Source organism: Mustela lutreola, chromosome 14, assembly GCF_030435805.1.
Source record: "Mustela lutreola isolate mMusLut2 chromosome 14, mMusLut2.pri, whole genome shotgun sequence".
Taxonomy (NCBI): Eukaryota; Metazoa; Chordata; class Mammalia; order Carnivora; family Mustelidae; genus Mustela; species Mustela lutreola.
Genome location: NC_081303.1, coordinates 3,181,190 through 3,208,969, shown reverse-complemented (window position 1 = coordinate 3,208,969; position 27,780 = coordinate 3,181,190). Strand labels below are relative to the sequence as shown.

At 42.4% G+C, this 27,780-nt stretch overlaps 1 protein-coding gene and 1 long non-coding RNA gene across 4 annotated transcripts in view; one reads left to right on the top strand and one right to left on the bottom strand.

Annotated features, from left to right (window-relative positions):
• Positions 1 to 19: 19 nt before the first annotated feature.
• Positions 20 to 26,754, bottom strand: FMO3 (flavin containing dimethylaniline monoxygenase 3). Of its 3 annotated transcripts, XM_059146775.1 has the most exons (10): positions 26,632 to 26,754; positions 25,096 to 25,233; positions 15,556 to 15,744; positions 11,318 to 11,480; positions 10,918 to 11,060; positions 7,624 to 7,823; positions 4,352 to 4,707; positions 1,754 to 1,826; positions 867 to 1,039; positions 20 to 396 (listed from the first exon to the last, which is right to left on the bottom strand). In XM_059146775.1, exons 2-10 carry the CDS (start codon positions 25,225 to 25,227, stop codon positions 377 to 379), a joined length of 1,449 nt encoding a protein of 482 aa, XP_059002758.1. In that variant the 5' UTR covers positions 25,228 to 25,233; positions 26,632 to 26,754; the 3' UTR covers positions 20 to 376. The 3 variants fall into 3 exon arrangements, with proteins under 3 accessions (XP_059002758.1, XP_059002756.1, XP_059002757.1); XM_059146773.1 differs by having other exon boundaries at positions 20 to 1,039; XM_059146774.1 differs by having other exon boundaries at positions 20 to 1,039; positions 26,620 to 26,708.
• The window catches only part of LOC131815129 (uncharacterized), a 45,524-nt gene continuing 29,757 nt past the window's right edge, over positions 12,014 to 27,780 (top strand). Inside the window, exon 1 of the long non-coding RNA XR_009347586.1 lies at positions 12,014 to 13,566. This is a non-coding gene — a long non-coding RNA (uncharacterized LOC131815129). The remainder of the gene's footprint in view (positions 13,567 to 27,780) is intronic.

Below are 27,780 nucleotides of genomic sequence, written 5' to 3'. Positions count from 1 at the left end.
CAGGTAATAAAGGCAGCAATTTTGGTAATGCTTTTGGTTAAATGTTTATTTATTTATTTGAGACATTTCATTCATCCAAAAGGCATATTTCATGTTCTACTCATTGTTGTTGACATTGTTTTGCTGCTACATGTTGGAAATCTTGTGTCCTGAGAATATAGCTATGATAAGTTCCCTCTTGTTAACTTTCGTTATCGACCAGGCCTCTGTGCTCTGCTCTTTGGCCAGGGATCAGGACTCATTGCCTGGAGGATTTGGTGTAGAACAAAAATAGAATTAATAGCCAAATTCTCTACTTGATCCTCCTGAAAATGGTTTGCAGGGGTGGCCGGAGGATGTCCATAACTATTCCGCTGAATTTGCTCTTTGTTTAGATTTAAAGTATGTATTTCAAACCTTGATTGAAGGAGAAAAGAAACATGTCAAAATGTTTCAGGAGACGATTGAGATTAGAGGTGAAGAGCGTAATTGTGATGATGAGATGTTAGTGGAACCTAAAGAGAAATGATTAGTGCTGTCTTTAGATCATCGCATGATTCTTAAAGAGACTTATTTAAAAGCCTGGAAATAGTACAGTTTTACTGACTAATGTCTGTTGAGTAGGAAAGTAGGAGGTGTGAAACTTTTAATTTTTAAATAGAAAAGTTCCTTCCTGGGTGTGGTCCGTAACTTTCAGAAGCCCGGGACGAATGATAATTAGATCAATGCAAAGAAAACAGCAATGAACAGAGCAGGGAGAATGAGGAGCCTGGCCCAACGGCAGAGCAAGCAAGGCTTCTGAGGGGTCCCGGCAGCCCTCGTCTTTGTGGGCTTCAGGGTCCTGTCCCACTGGGTCAGGATGGCATGTCTGGCTCCTGGCCACTTGCCTGGGCCCACCAGCCTAAACTGGTATGGGCTGCAAGGACCAAAGAACACCTCCACAGCCAGTTTGGGATCTGTGAGGAACAGCCATGGGATGTTGGGCTTTGCCCCGATGAAGGAGGCAAGTTCATCCATATATGTAATATAATCCGTCTGTACCGTCTCGCTGGTGCCAAACCTAGAGGTGGGAAGAGGAAACAGCACTGTGGATTCCGAAGCTCTGTGTACAAGTTTTATAGGAACAAGAAGAGGGAAAACGCCTCCCATCTTTTTATCAGAGGGAATCGACGTCGGTCCCTTGTGTTGGTAAGGGGACCTCGCTTATTTATTCTGCACTTTGTAGCCTTTCCCAAGAGACCTGCATGCTGATCTCATTTGGACATTCCCCAATACCATGCAGCAGCTGAGAAAGGCCTTTCCATCCCCGTTCACCAGTGGAAATGATCTCTTACTCAGGAAGCTCGTTCATGGCCGCTGAGCTAGTTAGTGACAGAAGTAGGACTAGAGCTCTGTTCTCCTGACTGTTCTCATTTGCTGAGTCCTGTTCCTTAGAGCCATCTGGTTGGCGGCAACCTCTGTACCTTAGATGATTTATGGGCCGGAAAATAGAAGTCCACGTTCGTGCACTCCCAGACTCCTCTGATTTCAAATCCTTTCTAGGTCTTCTTTCTGTCATATATCGCAGGAGCCATGGAGGGATGAAACGGGACTGAGGACTGTGTCAGGGCCAAGGGAATCCTCCATAAATACTTGCTGAGTGGATGGATTTGCTCAGAGCTGTCACCTTAGAGAACTCACTCTGGACCATTTAAGACTAAGAGAGTTACAAGGATTCATGGGTTCTGATTTTTCTATGGAAACCCTAGACCTTTTTCACAATAGGTGCTCTTACCATTTGAGCTTTTTCCCTCTTTTTTTATCAATATCATTCATCATGTCTGTTACGGAAGGCAAAGTACAAGTTCCTAAAAAAAGGTGGGGGAGGGAGGGGGAAAGGCATGATAATCGTTAATAAGTCTGGCAGAAGATCAGCCTGCTATTTTTCCTTTTTAATAAGGATTTATGTATCACATTAGTATTTCCATTTTTTCAGGTCATTGCCTAGCAAAATAAAATCTTGAGCAAATCAACAGGTGGTCATTTTGAGAGAAACATGTAAGTCATTTCCAGTTTTCTCAGAACTGAAACGTGACATAATTAAAAACCCAGAACCAAAGAGCTCTGTATCTTTGTATCTTTGCTCTTAAACCAGTCAGCAAATGTTTAAAATCAGTTTTAAGGATTATGTTCTAGTCTCTCAGCTGTATTTTAAAGATGTTATCTAATAGTTTATAGCCAAAGTTATATCAGCATCTCTATTTTAGATTTAAGGAAAAAAAGCTCATAGGAAATTACCCTACTTTGTCAGAAAAAGGAAATTTCCAACAGGTAAGTTTCAGAGTCTATTTAGGTCCCAACTGTCTCTCTGAAGAGCCAACAGTTTCTGGGTGAGACGGAAGACAGGAGCTGTGCTCAGGACACGGAGGACTCGGGGGAGCCCCGAGACACCGGCTCCAGATTGGGACTGCCCAGATAGCAGGCTTATTCTGAAACAGGTCTACAGACTTCTCTGAAACCCATGCCAAAGCATGCTTTTGTGCCCAGAGGTACTTGAAATTTAGGGTAGTTTCTTTGGCAATTTTGGGATCACCTTGAAGAAGACTAGAAATCGCAGATCTGGTGGCTCAGGACCTACAATGGTGGCCTAACTCCTCGTTCCCGCGGTCCTCTCAGGCTGGGTCACCTGAACAGCCTTTGTAGGTAGGCATGGCCGTGTTCCAGACCCTGGACCTTGTCCTGTCCCTGGGCAGAAAGTCAGATCAAGAAGGGAGAGACTGTGCTCACTAGCCCCCCAGCTCCTGCCGGGGGTGCCTGTATCTGGCCCCTCTGTTCTGGCATTTAAATTCCCCCATATTGAATTATTCGCCTTATCACTCATTTCCTCTAAGGCTGAGTCTTTGCTTTGAATATCAGTTCTCTATCATTTGGTCTCTGCCTTGTCTCCTTTCTTCAGAGCCCAAGTGACAATGATCCCCGCAGAGTAGGTGTCTGACCCTGTAATGTCAGTCTCCCTGAGCCTGAGCCCTAATTCTGAGTGGAGCTTCATGCCACCACCTTCCTGCCTGTTGCTGTGTGGTGCGGCACATCTCTGACTTGGAGGAAAGCGTGGAGGAGATTTAAAGGGATCACTGATGTATGCTGCTGGCGTGATATTGGTGACGGCCTGCCGATGAAGCGGGTCTCAGACACAAAGTGGCAGTCTCCAACTTCCTGTATGAAAGAACACTTAAATCCCAGCAAGTCAGGTAGGACCGAAGCCTTACATATGATTTCAAAGGGAGTAAACCTGCTAAGCTCCCTTTTCTAGGACCAAACAAACTTTGCACATTAAACTTTGACACCTTTTTTTGTTCTACAACCATGGACTTTTGTCTTCTGATTTGAATCTTCATGTAACTGCATTCGAACCTTAATATGAATTAAGGTTTGAGCCTTGTAACTTCTGTTGGAGAATGCTGCCCATTTTCCTTTCCTGACCTCAATCGAGTTTGCTGCTGTTGTTATTATTTTTTTTTAATTTAATTTAAAATTTTTTCAGTGTTCCAAAATTCATTGTTTATGCACTACACTCAGTTCTCCATGCAATACATGCCCTCCTTAATACCTACCACCAGGCTCACCCAACCCCCCACCCCCTCCCCTCCAAAACCCTTAGTTTGTTTCTCAGAGTCCACAGTCTGTCTTAGTTCGTCTCCCCCTCCAATTTCCCCCAACTCCCTTCTCCTCTCCAGCTCCCCGTGTCCTCCATATTATTCCTTATGCTCCACATGTAAGTGAAACCATATGATGATTGACTCTCTCTGCTTGACTTATTTCACTATTTTCTTAATACAGACTCTCAGTATTCCTCTACCTTAGAGACTGATGATCTGCTACTCCTAGTACTTTCTGCTTCTAATGATCCACTGCTTGTTCTTATCTGATACATGACAGGGAGGAAGATAGAGCAGAAACAACACTGACTTTCCAGCAATCATAATTTTTTCCATGACTGTGAATATTTGAAGTTGGCTGGATATTGGCTTGGAAACATCTCTTATTAACCTTTCAAGCAAGGTCATTCTATTGAGTTTTGAAATAATAATTTTATAGAATTGTCATACATTTAAGACCAGAAGCTCTAGTGTTCTCAAGGTTAATAAGATTTTACAGCTCTAAGGAGTTACGAATCACAAAATACTTCTTGAATAATATCTTGTGCTATTGCATATGATAATCCAATGTGATATATTTTTAAAAGCTTTTAGAAGATAGTACCAAAAGTATAGAATTATACATTCAAAACTCGATAGGACCTAGGACTTTCCCGTTATTATTGTTTTCACAAAGACTCAAAGGCATTCTTATTGACATCCCTCTTCCCCATCAATGACCTTCTTAGTCTACTTACCTTTTATTACTTGTACTGCCCAGCGGGCTTGCAGGTCAGCTGTGGGAATGGTAGCCCCAAGGGACTGGACAAAACCAATCACTGCCATGGTTGGCTTCTCCAGTTTAGGAGGGAAAATGCCTTTAAACAAGGTGACCTCATTGTTTTTGCACTTAATGATGGACTCATCAAGGAAGGGGTAGTCATAACTATAGCCCGTTGCAAAAATGACACAATCGATGGCCTCAAACACCGTGCCATCCTCAAAAATGGCTGAAGTCTCAGTGAATTCTCTCACATTCGGCTTAATGGACACCGTGCCGCACAGAATGCAAGCCGGGAGTTGATCATTAAACACAGGTTCTTTCCTCAGGGTTCTGTATGGGAAATAGAGACAACTGCTAGAACAGGAACATTTCCTCTTTGCTTTTCTGCTCCATAATAATTAATAATCAACTAATAAGGAAGAAGAAAACTACCCAAGCTTTTTCCCTTGTGCCATGGAGTCTCACCAACTTTCAGCTTTTCAGTTTTGAAAAACAAAACTGAAGTAAGGCCGTATTGTGAAGTAAGACAAGCTCCTTTTCCTGATCCGTTCTCTACTTCCCATGATCTTTCTCTTCCCTTCAAACCTCCAAATCCCAGAATCAGCACCCACACCCTCTCCCCTGTTAAAGATGTACCAGGAAAGATCCTAAATCTGGGTACTTAGCTGGGCATTTGGATTTTTTTTCTTCAATTCTTATTAACTGTGAACCTCATTCGAATTAAAGTTTCTGTTTCTCTTGCCTCATCTTTCTCATCTGGAATGACAGTAGCTGTCATGCCCATCTCGGGTCATTGGGAAACCAAAATAATACAAAGATCTGGCCTGAGCTCTCTGGTGGGGTGGGGTGTGAGCCCCTTGCAGACAAAGACACAGGTCAGGTGAGGGAGGGAGTGCCAGGGATTTACACAGGAAGGAGGGGCCCAATTCAAATCTTTGGTTGGTGGAAGTCTGAAAAGAATTTTTTTATTATTTTTTGTCCAGCATTATTTAGTGAGTGTCAATAAATCTGAACTTTGGGGTGAAAGTGAGTAACACTGAAGAAAAAGGCTTTGGTCTTATGTTACTATGGGAGCTGAGAGAGAGAGCCACAGGGAGAGTCTACCTGGGACAAAACCGAGTCAAACAGTGGGGTGGGGTGGAATCCTGGTTGGAAAAAGGCTGGATTCAACTGTAAGAATTACCTGCCATTTATCTTAAACCCACTGCCATCAGGCTTTTGGCCCCACTGCCACCTGGAAACGCTCTTGTTAAGGCCACCAGGATGGTCAAACTGCCTGATGGTATGATCCACTGTCACTTCTCATTTTACGCAGCTTACCCGCAGGGTTTCCCAGTTGATGGTTTCCTCCTTCTTGAAACACTGTCTTCATTTTGCTTCCAGGTCTTCACTCCTCTCCCTCGTGATTCCTTTCCTACCCATCTGTTATTCTGTCTTAGTGTCTCCTACTGAATTCTCCTTCTCTTCCTGACCTCTATACGAGGACATACCCCAGGACTTCAGCCCTCAGACCTTTCTTCTTCTTCACCTACATTCATTCTTTAAGAGATGTCATCTGGTTTCATTGCTTAAAGTACTATCTCTACTCTGGCGAATCCACATTTTTACACTATGGTTTCACTCTCCCTTCTGTCTTGTGTATCCTTAGTCTACTCAACATTCTTTTATAATGATGACTAATTGGCATTCCGACTTTGATATATTTAAGACTAAATTTCACTCCCCCTGTGGTCTTCCACATCCCAGTAAGTGTCAACTCCATCCTGGCATCCTCGCTCAGGTCAAAAGTCTGGAAGCTATCTCTAACTTCTTTCTTGTTCTCACATCTGTTAGCCAATCTAACAGGAAGTCTTGCTTGGGTTTACCTTTAAGATATATCCCAAATCTGACCACTGCTGAGCATTTGCTGCTAACGGTCCTAGTCCATGTCACCAACTTCTGTCATCTGGGTTTTTGACAATAGTCTGGTACCTAGTCTTTTCACTTCCTTCCTTGACCTACCTCTATCCACTGAGTGATGACCACCGTGCCAGAGTGATTTCTTCGGATTAACTTGGAACTTGTCCCTGGCTTGCTCAGGTGCCTGCTCTGGCTTCCCATTGCATTCGAAGTAGAAGCCAGAATCCTTACGAGGGCTTACCAGGCCCAATGCCATCTGGCCATTTTGATGTCTTTTTGTTTCATCTCCTGCTGCTCTCACCATCCCCCTCTCCTCAGGGAGAGAAGGCCATTGAACATTCCAGTCATGGCCCTGAAGAGGCAGCGAACGAACCGTTTCCTCTGGGATATTTTCCCCCGGACATCCTCCTGGCTCATTCCTTCAGCTCCTTCAGGAATTTGCCTAAAAGTCTCCTTCTCAGGAAGGCCGTCTCTGGGGATGCTAGTGGTATGTGATCTCCTGCCACTTGTCTCTTGTCTGTTTCCTACTACGAGAAGGTAAGCTCACGAAGACAAGGATTTTCTGTGTTTTGTTCACAGCTGTATTCACAGGGCTTTACACAGGACCTGACACATAATAATGCTTAAATATTTGTTGAGTAAGTTAACTTTGATGTAAACAGTTTATAATTTGGATTTTTCAACACACATCAAAGTAATTTCTTATGTGTCTGAGCAATATGTCTAGGGGGATATTATAGGAACAAGTGAGGAGGAAGCTGAAGGTATAGATGTTGTTGCACATTTCAGTTAAGGGCAGGTGATGAGAGCATAGCAGGAAAAGTCCTGCTTTGCTGAACTGAACTTTGCCATGAAGTGAGAGTCAGTAAACAAGGTGGTTAAGAGTGAGGGGCTCTGGAGTCAGCAGATCTGGGTTCGTCTTGAATATTGCTTCTGCCTTCTGACTATGGGACTTTGGTGAATTCATTCAGTACATTGAACCTCAGTTTTCTCATCTTTAAAATGGGGATTATAATAGAGACCTCCCCATAGTTGTTCTGAGGATAAGATGAGGCATGTCAGAGCCTTGCAGAGTCACACTAAGTGCTTAAAACCTAACTATTACTATATTTGCTTAAGGGACTAATTCCTGACTCATTATATACTTTTCCAGCTGTGTAAATCTGGTAACAAGGATTGTGAAACAAGAAATCACGCTGCATTTTTGCAGTTCTTCATCCCCTGAAATGTGAGACGCGGTTATTTCACTAATATTATTTTGATTGGTTTGGGAGTTTCAACACACACTGTGAGATGCTGACACTGAAATAAAAGTTGGCAGGCATGTTGTATTTAACTCGGCGTTACCCGTTTAAAGGCATCAAGCCGTAGTTCTCATGCTTGAATCTCGCGTTCATCTGCTTCATGTACCACCAGTCGGAGATGGCTGTCGGCAAGTTGTTCTTGAGGAAGGTTTCAAACCGGGTGATAAACACCATGTCCCATGGATAGCCGTCATCCCAGACCCGGCTCATCACCCAGGAGCCACTTCTGGAACTGATGATGACCTTAAAACAAAAGCCCAGCAATTTAACCATTAAGTAGTGACCATCTACAGTGGGTACTGTGGTATGTCCCTCAGATCTGACTTTTGGAATGGAGTTATCACAGCAGCTACTGGGAGTGTTGCCAGAAGGCCACCATCAGCCATTAGCCCTCTTTGAGAGTTGCTTTGGTTGAAAAGGGAAGGCCTTCCCCAAAGTCTTGTTCTCTTTCCGGATTCCCTGTCTTCAGGGTTTGTTTGATGCAGGGATATGAAAGTCCAAACTCTCACTCCAACTTGGGACAATCCAGAAGGACAGCTTTGGAGTAGGGTAGAGGGTAACTTCCTTCCCTTGCCTCAGAGGTACTCATCCCAAAGCGAATGCAAAGAGAATGCAAGAAATTTGGCATCAGAGTACTATAGGCTCAAATCCTGGCTCTGCTACTTACTAATTATGTGGTTTGGGGAAAATTTCTTGAACTTCTCTAATATTCGGTTCCCTTATCGGTAAAATGGAGATAAGAAGTACCCGCCAGGACCTGCGTGAAATTTAACGCAGTGTGCTTACCATGTAGTAGGACCACCACCACCTGATGCGGAGAATGTGTTCCTTCCCTCCCTTTCTATCATGATAATCCCTAAGGGTATAGGTTTTCAGGCATTTTTAAAAAAGAATTTTTATATATAATGCTATTTCAAAGTATGTATGTATTATGTTTAGCTATAAAGGAAGCAAAAAGGAGAGACTAGGGAATCAAACTGCTGAGAGCTCCTGAAATTGGCCTTGCTTTCCGCTAGTTTATCATATATACAGCTAATGGATGAATCTCTTAAAACTATGGCCTCATGATATCTTTCCTTAGCTCAAGAAGCTGAGGTGATTTACCATCATTTGTAAAGAAATTCAAATTCTTTAGCCAGTCATTCAGTCCCTTAAAATATACGACATAACCTGACTCCCGTCTTCAGGTCATGTAGCTGCTCTGTTCCTTGGAATCAGGTCTGACGTTCAGTCCTCTAACACTTCATTAATTTCCCCCGTACTTTCAAGACGACGATGGACATGTCTAGTCCTCAGTTATCTTTTCTGTAAAATGGGCATAATAAAACCCAGCGTACTTTCTTCCCACAATCGAAGGAGCACGTTTACACCCGAGCACTGGAGTAGCGTGGGCATTCCACGAACTGCTGCTGTGACCCATCTCCGTTCCAGCACGATGAACCACGAGGTGGACTATGCTGTCCTCACTCCGGTCTCCACACTGTCCTGAAGGCCGTTCTCCCTTTTAAGAGCACTCTTCACCTCCTCCGCAACCGTACGACTCATGGATATCCTTCAAGGCCTGGTTCAGGTCTCCCCCCTCTGTGAGGCCCGCAGTTCCGGAATCAGAACCGCACGTTCCTGGAGCATCACCTGGGCGTCCCTTGTTCCAGGGGCAGCTCTTGTACTGTTGTTAGACTTTCTGCTTAACTCTTGAGGTTAGGTTTAATTTACGTCCTACCCATGTACTTTTTCCAAGTAGATTTTAAGTTCCTTGATGAGAGGGGCAGAGAGTTGACTTCTTTGTGTCTCTACACTGTCTCCGACAGTGCTTTGAACAGTAGACAGGAGCATGTTGTTATGCCATTTGTCCTGTCCTGATCGCCTGGCTTCACCGATGGTATCACCCGTCATTTAAAATGAGGGGTTTGAAGGGGCGGGGGGTGGGAGGTCGGGGGAACCAGGTGGTGGGTATTAGAGAGGGCACGGATTGCATGGAGCACTGGGTGTGGTGCAAAAATAATGAATAATGTTTTTCTGAAAATAAATAATTTAATTAAAAAAAAAAAAAGAATAAAATGGACCTGTGTCGCGGATGCCCAATGTGATGTCAGTAGGCATAGCCTCTAGAGCTAGAACTCCTATCTGTGGGCTTCTGGGCAGTCGGTCCTAAAGGATCTTCCACTAGCAGGTGCCGTTTTTCAAACTCCTTCCCTTCCCCCTGTGGGCCCTGTCTCACCTCTTCTCCGTTTCCTTTACAGCCTCTCCTTCTACCAGCCTTTTCCAGACCCGATGTATTGCCACGAAGGGGTCTTGTCTCCGTTTCTTGAGACTCTAAGCTTCTTCCTGCTTAAGACCTTCTTCCTGGAGTCCTGACACGGAACACTTTTCTCAACTTTTTGCTCTGAACTTAAATGCCATCAGCTGGAAAGGGCCTTCCCACTTCCTTGTCTGAGGCCCTTATCCACGCTTTTCCTTGTTTTTTTACTAGCACTTTTCACAATTTTCACATTATTCGTGCATTTACTTATTTAATATCTATATGTTACACTAGACTCTGAGTTCAGGGCGGGCATCGTGTCTGTTTTATTCTCCGCTTTCTCTCCAGCACTCAAGCCAGTGTGGCACACAGTAGGCTCTCAGCAAAGAAGTATGGGACAACCGTATGCGTGAGCGAATGAACATAGAACTCTCTTGCTGACATCATATGTAAATGCTTTGACTACTTACCAAGCTCAAAATGTAGGTTCGAATTCTATCTGCTTTATTTATCTTTGTGAGAGAACTAACAGTCAGAGGGATTGATGTATTAAACTCAAGAGTGTCAGAGTCATAATCCTAACCCTAAATCCACACTAGTGTCAGAGGCATTGCTGACACGTTAGATACCAAATTGTCCTGAAGAAGATTGTTGAATGACATCACTCCTTAGTGATATTCTGCCTTTGTCACACCAAACCATTTAAAACCTCACTTGGGGCGCCTGGGTGGCTCAGTCAGCCGGACTCTTGATTTTGGCTCAGGTCATGATCTCAGGGTTGGGGGATCCAGCCCCATGTGGGGCTCCCTCCTCAGCCTCAGCAGGGATTCTGCCTGACATTCTCTCCCTCTCCCTCTGCTTCTATCCCTGCTTGCACACACATCCCCTCTCAAATCGACAAATAAATCTAAACAAAAACTAAAAACCAAACCAAAACCTCACCTGTTATGGAGGGAACCTGAGATGCATGAAACTGCTTCGCCTTCCAGTCAAGAGCCCTGCCCACCACTACCCCTCCCTAGTTCCTTATCACACCTTCCAAATGGTAGCTGTCTCGGTTCCCTCAGAGACAGCTCCTGACTACCTGAGAAACGGTACCTGTTCAGCTGTGTGACTGAGTTCCGTGGCAATATCACAGCCTGAATTCCCCAGGCCCATCACCAGGATTCGCTTCCCCTTGAATATTCCTGGCTCCTTATAATCCCGGCTGTGGAAGCATTTGCCTTTAAAAAGTTTTAGTCCTGAGTGAAAAGTGGGAAACATAGGAATCATCTGGTTTCCATTAAAAAAAAAAAAAAAAAAAAAAAAAAAAACTGTTGTAAAAGACTTGTGGGTGAATGCAGTTAAAAGAATATGGAACTTTAACAGTCCGGATATATTCCATGTAATAACAGAAGCATGCTTTAATTTGATCTGTACTTTTGAATATATAAAAAAATACTGTGAAGATATTCCCTCATGCCAGATGTGTAGACGGCAGACTAAATTTCAGCCTTACCTGGAAAGGACTCTTTTGGTAGGTTGGGGTACACATGGTGTCCAGAACAAACCAACACAGCATCAAAGACGGCTGATTCTTTTTTACCATCTCTTTCGGTGGTAACATCCCATTGACCAGTGACTGAGAAATCAGGACATTTATTTATACCCGATACAAGGGTCTGAAAGAAATACAGAAAGATTGCCTTTTCCATGCTAGCAGCTACATTTGACACCAACTTGACAAAATAGTATGGAAAAAGTCCTCAACAGTGCCTTAGGAAAAATCATCCATTATTAACATACATATTATGGGGGAGTCTGGGTGGCTCAGTCGGTTAAGCCCGTTCCTTCAGCTCAGGTCAGAATCCTGGAGTCCCAGGATTGAACCCTGCCTCGGGCTCCCTGCTCAACCACGAGTCTGCTTCTCCCTCTGCCCCTTACCCTGCTCATGTGCTCTCTCTCTCTCTTTCTCTAGCTCTCTCTCTCTAAGTCATAACTGAAACATTAAAAAATTTAAAAAATACATATTAAAAATTTAAAATTAAAAAATTAAAATATCAAATGGTAAATATATATTTTTTGTGATTTTATTTGATTATTTGAGAGAGAGAGAGAGAGAGAACATGAGTGGCGCACGGTGGAGAGAGGAGCAGGCCCCCTGCTGAGTGGGGAGCTGGCCATGGGGCTAAGTCCCAGGACCTTGGGAGGATCATGACCTGAGCTGAAGGCAGATGCTTAACTGACTGAGCCACCTAGATGCCCAGGTAAATATACATTTTTATCCTCACATATCTTCTTGGGCATAGCCCGTATGTTTTATACTGAGTGACTCCCCTCTTTGAGATGTGACAGTGAACTCAATCATAGCTTACATGTGGCGTGTACCACATGTACTAAGTAATCTGGTGGCCAGTCATTTTTGTAGTAACAATTACTACTTCTTGACATATCTCTTTAGCTATTTTAATTTTTAACATTATTGTCTTAAATGAAAGACATCATCTATATTCAGAGAATGAGTTCTCAAATTAGTGTGCATGAGAACTACCAGGAAAGCTTATTAAAGTACAGATTCCCAGGCCACAGTCCCAGATGTTCTGAACCAGTAGATCTGGCATAGGATATGCAAATTTGAATTTCTAATGCACTCCCAGGAGATGTTGATGTTATTTGGCCCATATACTGAGTTTCACTGGATTGGATTATCAGTAAATATTTATTCACAGCTGAACAGCTGCCTGTAGCTTGGTATGTTCTTTTGTCAAAAATATTTTTTCAGCTCTTCTGATTGTATTGGGAAAAGGACCTCTGTTTGGTACAAGTCATTCTTATAAATTTTATTATGTATAGCATTTCATACTGATTAAACACAGTGTGAAATGTACACAGTACACAGATTTGTATAATGCCTGTTACTTATGAAATACAATAAAATAAGCACTTATGAATCCATAAAATCTTACATATCATTTATTTAGAATAAGTCTAGGACTATGCATTTATTTATATTATGATAAATGGTTCCTTTTTGGATTATAGTTTCTGGTTTTTGGCTGCTGGTTTACAGAAATGCAATTGACTTTTATATCTTGATCTTGTATACTACCAATTTCCCTGACATTTTTATGTTAATTATTATGATTATTACTATTATGTTACACTTGATCTTAGCCAAAAGGCCGAGAAGCTTATTATTACTATTATGTTAAATTTTATTTTATTTTTTCAGTGTTCCTAGATTCATTATTTATACACCACACCCAGTGCTCCATGCAATACGTGCCCTCCTTAATCCCCACCACCAGGCTCACCCAACCCCCTACCCCCTCCCCTCCAAAACTCTGTTAGTTTCTCAGAGACCACATTCTCTCACAGTTTGTCTCCCTCTCCGATTCCCCCTCTCCGATTCCCCCCCCAACCTTCACTTTTCCTTTCCTTCTACTAATGTCCTCCACGTTTCCTTGTGCTCCACAAGTAAGTGAAACCGTATGATAATTGACTCTCTCTGCCTGACTTATTTCACTCCAGTCCCATCCATGTTGATACAAAAGTTGGGTATTCATCCTTTCTGATGGAGCCATCATACTCCATAGTATTTATGGACTACATCTTCTTTATCCATTCGTCTGCTGAAGATTTTGAGATCCAGTACCTTAAGCTTACAGCACATCTCAGTTTTTGGCTAGTGGCTACCGCATTGAGCAGTGCAGATTTAAGATAGTATGTTTCTGTGGATCAAGAAAATTCCCTTCTAATCTTAGTCTGGTGAGACTTCACTTTCTTTTTTCTTTTCTTTGCTTTTCTTTTAGGTAGTTTATTTCATTAATTTCTTTCATTAAATGTTAAATGGATGTTAAATTTTATCTAATGCCTTTTCAGAAGCTGGTAAATGTGTTGTTTTCTTCCTTTGACAGGGTTTTGCACTAAATTACATATTTATATTTCGTGATATTGAAATATTCTGTATTCTTAGCCCAAACTCAACTCAGTGAAGATGGTTCATTTTTTAAAATATTTTGTTGGATTCAGTTTTGAATTTTTTCCACTGACATTCATGAGGGAACTATGTCTGAATTTTCTTATTTCCTATTCTTTTTGTTTGCTTTTGATGTCAAGGTTATAATGTCACAGAATAAGTTTGGAAGTCATACTTTGATTTTTAGTATCTGGGGTCTATAAAATATTGAAATAATTTGTTTGTTGCAAATTTGGAATTACCTGTGGAAACTTTTCTTAATGGGAAAAATTTTAGTTTCTGATTCAAAAGAATTCTAAGTTCCAAAAGACCTATTCAGACTTTCTACTTCTTTCTGTGTGAGTTTTGGCAAGTTTAAATAAAAAAAGATTTTAACTGTAACCAATTTAAACCTTATTTGGCAAACACTTTTATAGTATTCCTGTTACATTTTTTATTTCACCCACATCAGTTTTACCCATTTTTTTCATTTCTAGTATTATTTATTTGCATCTTTGTTCCTTTTTCCTCAAACTGTCAGCTTTTTATCTAATTTTTCCTTTTGAAAAGATTAACTCTCTAATCTTATTATGCTTTTCTATTTCATTAATTTCTTTTTATTATCTTGTTCATTCTATGTTCCTTTGGGTTTATTCCACTTTTATTTTCCTAATTTCTTTATCTTGTTTTTGAAACTTTCTTATTTTCTAAATAAGTATTTAAGCTTGTAATCTTCATGAAAGTTTTGGTCTTTATGCTTCCCACAAGTACTGATATGTAGAATTTATCATTCAGATATAAAGATTTCCATTGCAGTTTCTTCTTTGAGCCATAAATTATTCAGAAAAAAATAGTTTTGAATTTATAAATTCATGGCTATTTTACATTTATTTATTTATTATTGATTTCTAAGTTAATAACATTTTTGTCTAAGAACTGAATATGTGGTATTTTATAAATTTCCAATGTATTCTCTGAATCTAGGGTCAGGGGACCACAATATTAAAAATGTTGACAATAAGTGATGAGGGAGCAGGAGGCTGGCTGAGGACAAAGCAAGAGCTGGCGCCTTGCACCCCCCCCTTCATCCGCTCCCCTCCATATGTGTAGCATTCCTCAGGCACCCCTGACTGCCATAAAATGATAAATAGTTAACTTGCTGAGATCACAATCCTGCAAGACAGGAGTCTCCCTTGGTTTGCAAATGTTCTTGAGATTACAACAAAGAAGTTACCTTATCAATAGCCCAATTTCCAAAGACACAGAACTCAGTTCCTCAAGCCTAATGTCACCCTCCCCTCTATAAAAACCGAAGGAGGTGGAAGTAGAAGGAAAAGTAAATAAAGTTAAATTTCTTCTAAACCTAAATCTCATTAACAAGGATGCTTGATAGCAGGAATATAACATTCCACCAGCCTCCCAATTGTCTTTACTTGATAGCAACTAAGCCTTCAATATCCTGATAGTATTCTTTGCCCCAATAGCCCTTCTGAACAACCCTTTGTCCTCACCTACCCAACTCCTGTGTATATAACCAGCCACTCCTCACAACCCGGGGCAGCAGCTCTTCCTGCCCACGGGTCCTGTCCCCGTGCTTTAATAAACCACCATTTTGCACCAAAGATGTCTCAAGAATTCTTTCTTGGTCATCGGCTCCGGACCTCAGCCCACCAAACCTCACCTAGGTTCTAGAACTTCATCAATAAGGAAGAAATACTGAAAGGAAAAATAAGAATCTGCTAATAAATATAGAATTCCTCACAGTTATGCCTCAAACTAATCTTTTGATAGCCTCTTACCTTAAATTGTATGTATCTCAGGAGCTTCTTTTCTTTGGAAAATGCAGTGATATATTCCTGGAGCTTGCTGTTGTGCATAAAGTTGGGGAAGTCATCAGGATATGGGAAGTCTGGGAAACACATCATCTCTTTGGAAGAGTTGGTAAAGACAGACTGGTAAATGCTGGCTCTGCCTTCCTCTGCGTGGTCCTGTAAATGTATCATTTCAAATGGAAGAGAGTTTGTCAATGGGTGAACTTCCCATGGTCAGTTCCAGCTCCAAATAATTATCACTCACCTTTACCCATAAGTTAATTCAGTAAGATGAGGAATAAATTAACTTTACTTAAACAGTTTGATGCTAATCAAAGAAACTTAGAATATGGACGAATATATCTTTCTTAACATTTTTTCTAAGGGAAACAAATTTTGAATTTCATTAAGCCTTTTTAGGAATATATAACTGGAATTGAAGGGGAAAAATCTAATATATGTGATGATATGGATTAACTTTGAGGACATTATGCTAAGTGAAATGGGCCAGTCACAGAAGGATAAATACTGCATGATTCCACTTATTTGAGATCTCCAGAGTTGTCCAATTCACAGAGACAGAGAGTGGTGGTTGCCTGAGGCTAGGAAGAAGGGGAGTTGTTGTCTAATTGGCAGAGTTTTAGTTTGGGAGGACTGTAAAATGTTCTGAACATGGAGGATGGTATGATCGTACAACAATGTACAACAATGTACAACATTAAGCTTATGCTTGATGCCACAGAACTACACACTTTAAAATGGTTACATGATCAATATTATTGAGGTATGCTCAGCACGGTAAACAAGAATCTTCTTTAGCATATCATGAGGTACTTCTGGTGAATCAGAACATAATATTTTCTTACGTACCTAGGGCAGAGAGGACTTACAGCACATTTATAATAGTGTTTTTCAAATGTTTTTGGCCACAACCTATAGTTAGTAATGCATTTTATATCGCGGCGCAGTACGTGCACACACACACACAACATCAGTTTCATGAATGAATCCTACCTAACTATTCGAGTTGCATTCTACTATGTTCTATCCTTCCCATTTAAAAATGCAGATCGATTCATTAATTTATTTCATGACGCCCTAATAGGTCCTGATTTCTAGTTTGAAAAGCGATGACTCAGAAGAAACGGGAGGGGGAAGCGTGGAGGACTGGGTGGGAGAAAGGGCAGGAAGAGGCAGGAAGGAGGGTGGGGGTCAGTCACTCCGGTCGTGGGTTCCTGACGTTTCTTCTTCGGGCCGAAATGTCAAGATCCACATACCTCATGTCAAACACTGAGGGCGGAGAAGCTTCGGTTTTCACACTGCAGATTTTGATAAGATATCACTCAACCTTGGTAGGGGGAAGTCGCCACAGAGGAGTCAAGGAGCAGTGATTAGGAAGAGGCAGGATCGTAGCTCAGCTCTCTTGAACGCATTTAGTTCGAGCAAAACAGGGAGCTCCCACTTGCTCCCAATAGAAATGCAGAAATTAAAATTTTTTTTTTTTTATCTCTATTAATGTACAGTGTTTGATTAGCTCCATAGAAGCATAGTGATTATCTGAGACTTGTAGAAAGTCACCTATCAGAGAGTTGCCATGGAGGGGGCTAAGTGGTGTTTTAGGAGAAAGCTGGAGAGCGGCCTACTTGGTTTAGGAACTTAATGGGAAAACTGGATCTTGGGGAGGTTCATAGGAGGCAAGTAGCGTTTAATCAGCAAGGTCATTTGGCCTCTAAGCTAAGAGAGGACAGTCTCCAAGTTCATCAACTATCGTCTTCAATTTAAGATTCCTAAAGGATAAGCATGAATGATAACAAATACAACAGGGGCCCCAAGAGACTAGAGGGGCCAGAGAATAGTCCCAGAATCTGTGTTTGGATTTGAGAAACTTCGGCTTTCCTCCACCCCAAGGTCATATAAGTCCTTTTTCTCCATAAGTTCAGATACGATCTTGGAAGAATTCAGGGGTTGAGAGGATCTGATAGACTGAATTTTGATCCAAAAGATATTTGGAGATTAAGCTGTGCCAATTGGGGGTACTTCTTTTGTCTTGGAATGCTTTTATGCTCCTCCCTATGTAATTTTGGATATTTATCTGTTGTCCTATTTGTGCTAGACACAAAAGAGTGACCTGAGCATTAGTAGTCTAGTCTGTATTTATGGATAAAAAGCATTGCAAAAGATCAAGAACTCACAAGGAGATCATGAGAGAAGATGAGAGAATCCCCCCCGTTTGTAGCCAGCAAGGAAACAGAGACCTTAACCTGACATCTGTAAGACACTGAGTTTAGCCACCACCCTGTGTGAACTTGGAAGCAGGTTCTTCTCTAGTGCCTGTAGGTAAGAGCCCAGCCCAACCCAGCCACGCCTTGGTTTTGGCCTTGTGAGGCCTTAAAGTGAGGAAGCTGAACTACGCTGTGTTTCTTGACCTACATAACTGAGAGTTATAAATGGGTGTTGTTATGAGTTGGTCGGTTTGCGGTAATTTGTTATGCACACTTAGAAAACTAATACAAGGGCAGAAGTGAGAAAGCCACGGTTGGGGAAAATTATGTAATATTACACCAAGGGAGGTAAAGTAAGAATGATACTAATCTTTGAGACAGGTTTGAGGTAGTTTTGCAACTGGCTGCTCCAGGATATCAGTCTTGATTGATCTGCAGATTTTCTTAGGCCCCCAAAGTCCTGATTGCTGAGGACGGAGCTGCAGCATAATTAAATACATCATCTGTGACTTGCTCTTTTTCTTTTTTTAAAACAATTTAAACAATGATGGACATCTTACTGTTCCTACTCAGTGTTACATAGTGCCTCTCAGAGCCCATATTTATAGACCGATCCTTAGTTGATCAGGTAGAAAGTTCATTAGGGAATGACTAGAGAGTCAACAATTGCATTTTTAAATATAATTTTTTTGGAGGGAGGGGTCAACAAAGAACAAAACCCTGCTTGTTTAGTGGAAGTAGATTTATTCTTTTCTGGTTAGAAAAGTAATCCGAGCTTCCGATTAAACGTGACCAATTATATATGATGAGGGAGCAGGAGGTTGGCTGAAGACAAAGCAAAAGCTGATACCTTACTATGGAGTATGATGCCTCCATCAGAAAGGATGAATACCCAACTTTTGTAGCAACATGGACGGGACTGGAGGAGATTATGCTGAGTGAAATAAGTCAAGCAGAGAGAGTCAATTATCATATGGTTTCACTTATTTGTGGAGCATAACAAATAGCATGGAGGACATGAGGAGTTAGAGAGGAGAAGGGAGTTGGGGGAAATTGGAAGGGGAGGTAAACCATGAGAGACTATGGACTCTGAAAAACAATCTGAGGGGTTTGAAGTGGCGGGGGGGTGGGAGGTTGGGGTACCAGGTGGTGGATATTACAGAGGGCACGGATTGCATGGAGCACTGGGTGTGGTGAAAAAATAATGAATACTGTTATGCTGAAAAGAAATAAATTTAATTAAAAAAAAAAAAAAAAGCTGGTACCTTGCACCCCCTCTCCATCCACTCCCCCTCAGTAATATGTGTAGCATTCCTCAGGCACCTCTGACCTTATCAATAGCACAAATTTCCAGAGGCAAATAACTCTGTTCCTCAAGCCCTACTGTCTCCCTCCCGACGATAAACAAAACGAGGAGGCGGAGGTAGAAGGGAATGTAAATATAGTTAAACCTCGTCTAAACCTAAATCTCACTAACAAAGACGACTGATAGCAGGATTGTGACCCCCACCAAGAATCTCCCAACTATCTTGATGTTAATGGCTGGCCTAAAGACAACGTTGATCAAGCCACAAGGGCAAGGCCTCCGATATCTTGGCACCTTGTAGGCCCTCTTTAACACACGAAAACTCCGTTGAAACCTCCCTTCCTCTCACCTTCCCCAACCGTAGGGTACAGAACCTGCCACCCTCACAACCCGGGGCAGCAGCTCTTCCTGCCCACGTAGGGTACAGAACCTGCCATCCCTCACAACCCGGGGCAGCAGCTCTTCCTGCCCACGTAGGGTACAGAACCTGCCACCCCTCACAACCCGGGGCAGCAGCTCTTCCTGCCCACGTAGGGTACAGAACCTGCCACCCCTCACAACCCGGGGCAGCAGCTCTTCCTGCCCACGTAGGGTACAGAACCTGCCATCCCTCACAACCCGGGGCAGCAGCTCTTCCTGCCCACGTAGGGTACAGAACCTGCCACCCCTCACAACCCGGGGCAGCAGCTCTTCCTGCCCACGTAGGGTACAGAACCTGCCACCCCTCACAACCCGGGGCAGCAGCTCTTCCTGCCCACGTAGGGTACAGAACCTGCCATCCCTCACAACCCGGGGCAGCAGCTCTTCCTGCCCACGTAGGGTACAGAACCTGCCACCCCTCACAACCCGGGGCAGCAGCTCTTCCTGCCCACGTAGGGTACAGAACCTGCCATCCCTCACAACCCGGGGCAGCAGCTCTTCCTGCCCACGTAGGGTACAGAACCTGCCACCCTCACAACCCGGGGCAGCAGCTCTTCCTGCCCACGTAGGGTACAGAACCTGCCACCCCTCACAACCCGGGGCAGCAGCTCTTCCTGCCCACGTAGGGTACAGAACCTGCCACCCCTCACAACCCGGGGCAGCAGCTCTTCCTGCCCACGTAGGGTACAGAACCTGCCATCCCTCACAACCCGGGGCAGCAGCTCTTCCTGCCCACGTAGGGTACAGAACCTGCCACCCTCACAACCCGGGGCAGCAGCTCTTCCTGCCCACGTAGGGTACAGAACCTGCCACCCCTCACAACCCGGGGCAGCAGCTCTTCCTGCCCACGTAGGGTACAGAACCTGCCACCCCTCACAACCCGGGGCAGCAGCTCTTCCTGCCCACGTAGGGTACAGAACCTGCCACCCCTCACAACCCGGGGCAGCAGCTCTTCCTGCCCACGTAGGGTACAGAACCTGCCATCCCTCACAACCCGGGGCAGCAGTTCTTCCTGCCCACGGGTCCTGTCCCCGTGCTTTAATAAACCATCATTTTGCACGAAAGATGTCTCAAGAATTCTTTCTTGGTCATTGGCTCTGGACCTCAGCCCACTGAACCTCACTTAGGTTCTAGAACTTCATCATATAGATGTATTTAACTCTTCTTTCACCCAAGTCTTTATTAAAATGACTGTAAAAGTATCAGAGGTATGAAGCCACAGGGAAGTAAAGAAAGAAAGAAAAGTAAGAACAAACAAAACCCAGCGAGAACATCTTAGAAGATTGAACATAGATGAATGACGACGGGTGTAACAGACCAAAGAAAGCCCAAAGCTAAGCCTCGGTCTAATCAAATAAGAATCCAGATCTAACAATGATGTAATAAGACATACAAGGTCTAAAGTCTTTTTTTTTTTTTTTCACATGTGTAACTTCTCAGAGAACGACTAGAGGATGTAGTCTGAATGTAATCTACTAAAAGGAGAGACTAAACGAAATAATAGTATAATAAGGGCTCCAAAAAAGAGGGTTATCCCTGCAGCAGTGATGCAGCCCTTACTAGAGAAGGAAGACAAGCAGAAGAACTATCTTTAAGAGAAAATTAAAAGAAGAATTAAGCAGATAGACCAGCCAGTGTGTTTAAACCTATTGAGAAGAGAACCATAATTGGAGGGAGAGCTTGGTCCGGGATGAATCACAGATAGTATTTGTAAGGTTAAACAAAGCATACAAGGCAATTACTAACTCCAGTGCAAATAAAAGTTGTTCAAGGAAGAAAATGTAATCAGAATCTACTGAGTGGCTCCACAGTGACCAGTATTTACACGATTCTAACAATATAAACATGAAGGCTTGTTTAAACAAAAAAGATCATAAAACCATATGAAGAAGGAGATGAAAGATTCTGTAAACGGCTGTGACTTTTGTTCCATGTAATTTAAAGGATTGCTGTTTGTATGTAACACATTCTATAGGTGCAGAGAAAGTTACAAGAAATGAGGAAATGGGCCAAAAATGAAAATAATGAAACAGAGAATTTAAATTTAGTTTAAAAGAGGCCAGCTATTACTTTGAGTAAGGGGAAATACAGTGTTGGATGATCTTCTGATTTTTCAAAGAGGACAGATCTCTAGATTTTTATGTAAAGTATCATGATTTTAAAATGTTAAATTAAAATCTAAAAAACTGCATAGATAAAATAGAATAGATTAGGGGCACTGGGGTGGCTCAGTGGGTTAAACCTCTGCCTTCGGCTCCGGTCATGATCCCAAGGTCCCGGGATCGAGCCCCACATCGGGCTCTCTGCTCCGCAGGGAGCCTGCTTCCTCCTCTCTCTCTCTGCCTGCCTCTCAGCCTACTTGTGATCTCTATCTGTCATATAAATAAATAAAATCTTTAAAAAAAATAGATTAGCTGCAGTACAAAAAGAGCCAGTTTGCTAACTCTAAAATATATAAAAACAATTTATTTTTGTCTAGTAATTTTGTGATTTGTGGGTTTGGGTGAGGTTAGAAAGCTTGGTAGAGATTACACATTAAGAAACAAATTGATCCTAAGGGTGGAATAAAATCAGGGGAGGTGAACAAAGGGTTATTCGCCCAGAAAAAAGAGGATTATTCATGAAACTTTGGGCCCAAATCCGGACACTTTATTGATGTATTGTTCTGGGATCTCCTGGGAAAAAGAGACATTTCCCTTTGACCCGTGGCCTACTCCTAAAGTACTCTATTTTCTCAGTGATCAAAACAGGTGAGGGAAATCCATCATTCTGGCTTGAGATCAGTGTTGCACATGAGAACTAGGAGGGCACAGGGAGGTGCGACAGGAAACAGCCATAGTGGTGAATGGTCCGCACCTTTATTTTTTCACACTTAAGAAGTTTTTGGATACCTCTCAAAGGGGGAAAAATGCTGAGAGAATGTAAAGTGTTGACTTTAGAAATCAAAGGTAATGAAAATTCAAAATTAACAGGATTTTACAATATAATCCCATGATGTGAATTCTAGGCATACAGCGTAGGCTCCTAGTGGTGTTTGAGAAATAGGGGAAGTTATGCCACCACCTGCGGTGCAGACCCTCTCACAGAGGTGATTAGTAAACTCTGAGTAACCAGTGTATTAGTTTCCTGGGTACTGTAATAAGTTAACACAAACCTAACGGCTTAAAACAGCAGGAATCTATTTTCTGAGAATTCCAGAAGCCAGTAGTCAGAAATCAGTATCACTGGGCTGAAATCAAGGTGTTTCACTGGGCTGTGTTCATTCCAGAGAGTCTAGGGGAAAATTCATTTCTGTTTCCTTCCAGCTCCTGGTGGATGCCAGCATTCCTTGGCCTTCTCAGTACCCAGAGGCCACTTGCATCCCTTGGCTAATGGCCTCTTCCTCCTTCTTGAAGATGGAGGTCAGAACAGTCAGAGCATCTTCAAATCTCTCTTTCTGCTGAAGTGGTCACATTATCTTTCCCCTTCTATCTCTGGGTGTCAAGTCTCCCTCTGCTTCCTATTAAAAGCATACATGCTATGACATTTTTAGCACACCACATAGTATAGAATTTCACCATCTCAAGATTCTTAACTTAATCATATCTTAGTTTTCCTTATTAGGAACATTTGTGAGTTCCAGGGATTAGGGCCTGGTACCTATGGGGGGGACCATTGTTCAATTTTTCAGCCTACCACAGGCCATTGGCCCCTAAAGATTCACATCTATTCCACATGCAAAATACATTCACCCCATCTCTTCACCTCCAAATCTCAATCCATTGCAGTATCAGAGCAAGTCCCAAATCTCATCTCTACATCACCAGCTCAAAAGTCCCAAGTTGCATCACCTCAATTACCCAAATCAGGTATGGGTATGACTGGGTATGCAGACTCTGGGTATGCCCTTTCTGGGCCACAATGCCTCTCCGTCTGTGGACCTGTGGACTAGCACACAAATTCTCCTCTACTAAAGGACAACAATGAGACAGGTGTTGGGTGCCAGTTATAGATGCTCCCATGCCAAAAGGGAGAGAATGGAAGGAAGAAAGCAGTTAACAGTCCCAATTCTGAAATCTAGTAGGGTAAACATTATTAGGTTTCAAGGTTTAAGAATAATCTTCTGTGTCTTAAGGCTTCAGCCTCTGGGTCTCAGTTCCACCTCTGGGGTGTCTATCTATTTTTTTTTTTTTTCTTTAGAGAAGCATATGTTTGCAGCTGAGGACATCATCAATCTATGATGCCAGGTTCAAATGTCAAAGTCTTTCCTGAGCAGCAGGATATGTAGCTGCTCTCAAGAGCTGTATGGGCAATACCTACCGCCAACAACGTTCCGCAAAGTGAGTCTGAATACGGGGACTGGCCAAGATTCCTGTGCAAATCCTGCTGGTTCGATAGGCCATGTACCAGAATGGCACCCGGCAGTTTACCGAGGAGTTAAACATTCAGGCTGGAGGGACAGACCAGCTTGAATCAGGATCTTGTTTTTGTCACTTACCAGCCGTTTACTACTTTTTTTTTCTATTTAAGGTTTCAGATTCATTTGTCAAAACTCATACCTCCCTTATAGGATTGTTGTAAAAATTTAATTCAATGGGAAACAGTGTTAGGCATGCAGAAAGCGTTCACTGGAAGAGCCCTAAGAATCAACCGAGTGCTCACCTGAAGCCCTGTCAGCACATTTCAGCAACACAGTCAGGCTCTACGACATCATACAAAATGTTGAGGGGTTTCAAGAATTCTTTACAGCCCAGAAAATAGCCATATTCTCATGTCTTTATAATATTTAAAGAGTTGTCACAGATACTGTCTCCTTAAATTCAATCTATTTGAGGTATAAAACATAATACTTATTTTGCACTTGAGGAGGAAATGGTAGCTTAAAAAGGGTTATTGCTCCTCCCAAATTTGCATATATGAATGGTCTATCAGAAGAAGAAGAAGAAGACATATGGGGTAGGCTTAGCCATGCAGTGTTCCTCAGGTGGGGGACAGTGAGGGAGCTGGGGCACAGGCAAGCCCCTCACACCTGCCAATGAGGTTGTCAGGCAACAGAGGAAGTGGTTTAATGGTTGCATGAAGGCCTGTCTGCTGACAGAGTCATTATTATGAATGCACAGAGACTAAAGGACATTGAAGAACTTCAAATCAGTGTACCTTCTTCTTGGTTCCTCCTTTGGCAGTATCATTAATTATATGGTTTTTGTAAGGCCAAACAGCGCCTGAAACCTTAAAACCGTGGTCATTAAGTGGACCTTTAGTTAACCTTAACAAAACAATGAGAACAACTCTGTTTTTTAAATGAGTAACTCGTATAATAAGCCTAACCAATATTTGCCCTTGAACTTCATTCCCAGAAGTGACTCAATTATTAATGGTTTACCAGCAGTGAATTCTGTACATAGAACCTAAAAAACTAGCTCACTATCTCATTTACTTCTGAAGTGAGCAAGCAACTTACTTTCCAACCTGCTCCTGTGTTTTGTAGATTCTAACCTAAGAGGGGCTATAACCGCATGGAATCTGGTTTGGAGGCTTGTGCTTCTGCAGTGTGTTCTCACATACGTCACACCTCACTTCCTGCACTGATGTCCCACTCACCGAGAATTTCCACAGGCCCCCAACATCTTCACTCCTCTCAAAGCAGGTGGGCTCCAGCCCCTCTTCCAGACAGCTTCTGATGGAGGCTAAACCACTGACACCAGCTCCGATGATGGCCACTCTCTTCCCCATGGTTGCCTGTGCAAAGGCCCAAAGAATATTACTAGCAACAGTATTGCCGAGAACAACTACTGCTGCTACTACTACTACTACTACTACTTCTCCTCCTCTTTTTCCTCCTCCTTCTTCTTCTCCTTTTTTATATCATTCTTTGGCTTACTTAGAAACTTTGGGGGCACCTGGGTGGCTCAGTTGATTAAGTGTCCCCTTCCTGATTTTGGTTAAGGTCATGATCTCATGGGTTGTGGGATTGAGCTCTGTGCTCAGCAGGGAGTCTGTGTGAGATTCTCTCTCTCTCCCTCTTTCTTTGCCCCTCCCCCACTGGAGCTCTCCCTCTCTCTCTCAAATAAACAAATAAATAAATAAATCTTTAAAAACCTTTATTTTTGCACTGACAAAGCAATATTAAAAAATAGATCAGAACTTTTTACTAATCTAACTACATTTTGCTTTTTCTTTCTGATTTCTTTTTTTTTTTAAGATTTTATTTATTTATTTGACAGACAGAGATCACAAGTAGGCAGAGAGGCAGCAGAGAGAGAGGAAGGGAAGCAGGCTCCTTGCTGAGCAGAGAGCCCGATGCGGGACTCGATCCCAGAACCTTGGGATCATGCCCTGAGCTGAAGGCAGAGGCTTAACCCACTGAGCCACCCAGGCGCCTCTCTCTCTGATTTCTAAAGAGAATTTTTTTTTTTTTCCAAAAAAGCAGCACTTTGTATTTAGTCAACTCCCCAAATTAAGAGACGGATGGTCCAACATATGTATTTATCTTTTTTGCTTTTGGCCTTTCATCATTGATTTTCTACCAGAGAGAGTGAATATGAGCAAGAAAAGGAGATTCACAACTAAAGCACATATGCACACAGTCCCCGCAAACACATATGTGTATATGGATGAAGAAACAAATACGCACGTGTACGTGCTCACACACATTTATTTCTTCTTTCTCTTTGACACGAGACTCAATGAGGAACAAGGTCAGGGCACGTCCGCATTTCAGCATAGCAGCAATCCCCCCATTCCTCCCTACAATGTTCTTCATCGTCTCAGTTAAAAAGAAAAGTCCGTCTCTTCTCTAAAAACTTCTTTCCACTAGCTGCCCCTTCCACCTCCATTCTCTTTTTTAAAAATTAGATTTCCTGATCTTTTCCTGTTTCTGACACGATCTTTAGGCCTTACTATTATTTCTCTCTATTTTTTTTTCTTTTTAGGCAACACCAACTAAATATGTAGTGAAATAGACTTGGATGACAAGAACTTGTCCCTTACTTCTCAGGGAAAAAAAGATCTACCTGAATTCTATGTCGCTCTCATTCTGACCGCATTTGGTAGGAACCTTAGATTCCCTCCCCGTGCCCCTCCTCCCTCTCAACCCATTATAGTCTCATCCTTTCCCTCTTCTACCTTTTTCTTTACCTTCCCTTCTGTATGTTTACGTCCGGCTCAGGTCGTTTGGGCAGTTGGGAAGGAGAATGTTTTCCCTGGGCCAGCACTCCATGAAAATTATTGGAAAATGGGAGGAACTACTTTTATCTGTTTTTTTTTTTTTTAATATATATTTTTTTTATTTTGGGGGAGGAACTGCTTTTAAAGGGGAACTCACTTCCTGGTCTTCTCACAAGTGAGCCCACACCGCCAGCTCCCCAGGTAGGCGGGGCTCTGCCCAGTCTCCTGGCTGCCCAGTGCCTGCTTTCCCTTTAGTCCAGGTAAACATGATCGCTGCTTACACTTCTAGGTACGTGGCCTGGCGTCAGGCAGTTTTCCCTAGATGACTTGGTTTTCTGCTGTGTTATTTTGAAGCTTACCCTGTTTTACTCAGTCCTAATTTTTTGAGGGGTATCTCCTAGTAGCCCCCCAATACTATAGAAATCTAGCTGCTTAATTGACATATCCCAGCAGTAAAAATGGGTTCTCTATGTTCCTTCCTCCAGTTCTCTCTTTTGACTTTTGGTCAAAGGCCTGGATTTCGCAAATTGGTATTTCTTTGATTTGGGGAGACAGTGCACCATCATGGAAAAGATCAAGTTTAATAAATTGACCCATTAGTACCAGGTAAAGTTATGATGGTGATAAGATTAATCAAGCTGCACCTAACTCCCACTCCTGAAATACAGTGAAATTTCTAAAAATTCATTCCCTATCAAGCACATTCTTGTCACTTAAATTATGACACCTCAATTACTCTCCCCATTAATTCCTTCATTAAGCAGGTGATACTTAGCACAAACTGGCATATATTTCATTTTGGAGGAACCACTTTTTTATGTCTTTTGGAGATGTTAGTGCTCATCTGTAAAGTAAATACAGTAAAGTGAATAGACAAGACGTCAGATCTCCATGTTGTCAGATGAGCAAGTCACTTAACCTCTCCAATTCTTGGTTCCTTCGCTAATGAAATAGGGATACTACACTACAACCATTTGTCTTGCTCAGTTATTACAAGGGTTATGGGATATTTATATTTATATGTATGTGTATATGTATATTTATACACACACACACACACACACACACACACACACACACACACACAGCATGTAGAGGTAGCAATTCCCAAATGGTAAA

Excerpts from the sequence above, each read along its gene's own strand:
- FMO3 (XM_059146773.1), bottom strand. The coding sequence starts at position 25,227 with ATGGGGAAGAGAGTGGCCATCATCGGAGCTGGTGTCAGTGGTTTAGCC. Across the intron at positions 7,824-10,917 it reads TCAGTCACACAGCTGAACAG|GTCATCATCAGTTCCAGAAG; the intron begins GTACCGTTTCTC and ends TTTTGTTTTAAG. Across the intron at positions 4,708-7,623 it reads GGCTTGATGCCTTTAAACGG|AACCCTGAGGAAAGAACCTG; the intron begins GTAACGCCGAGT and ends TTTCCCATACAG.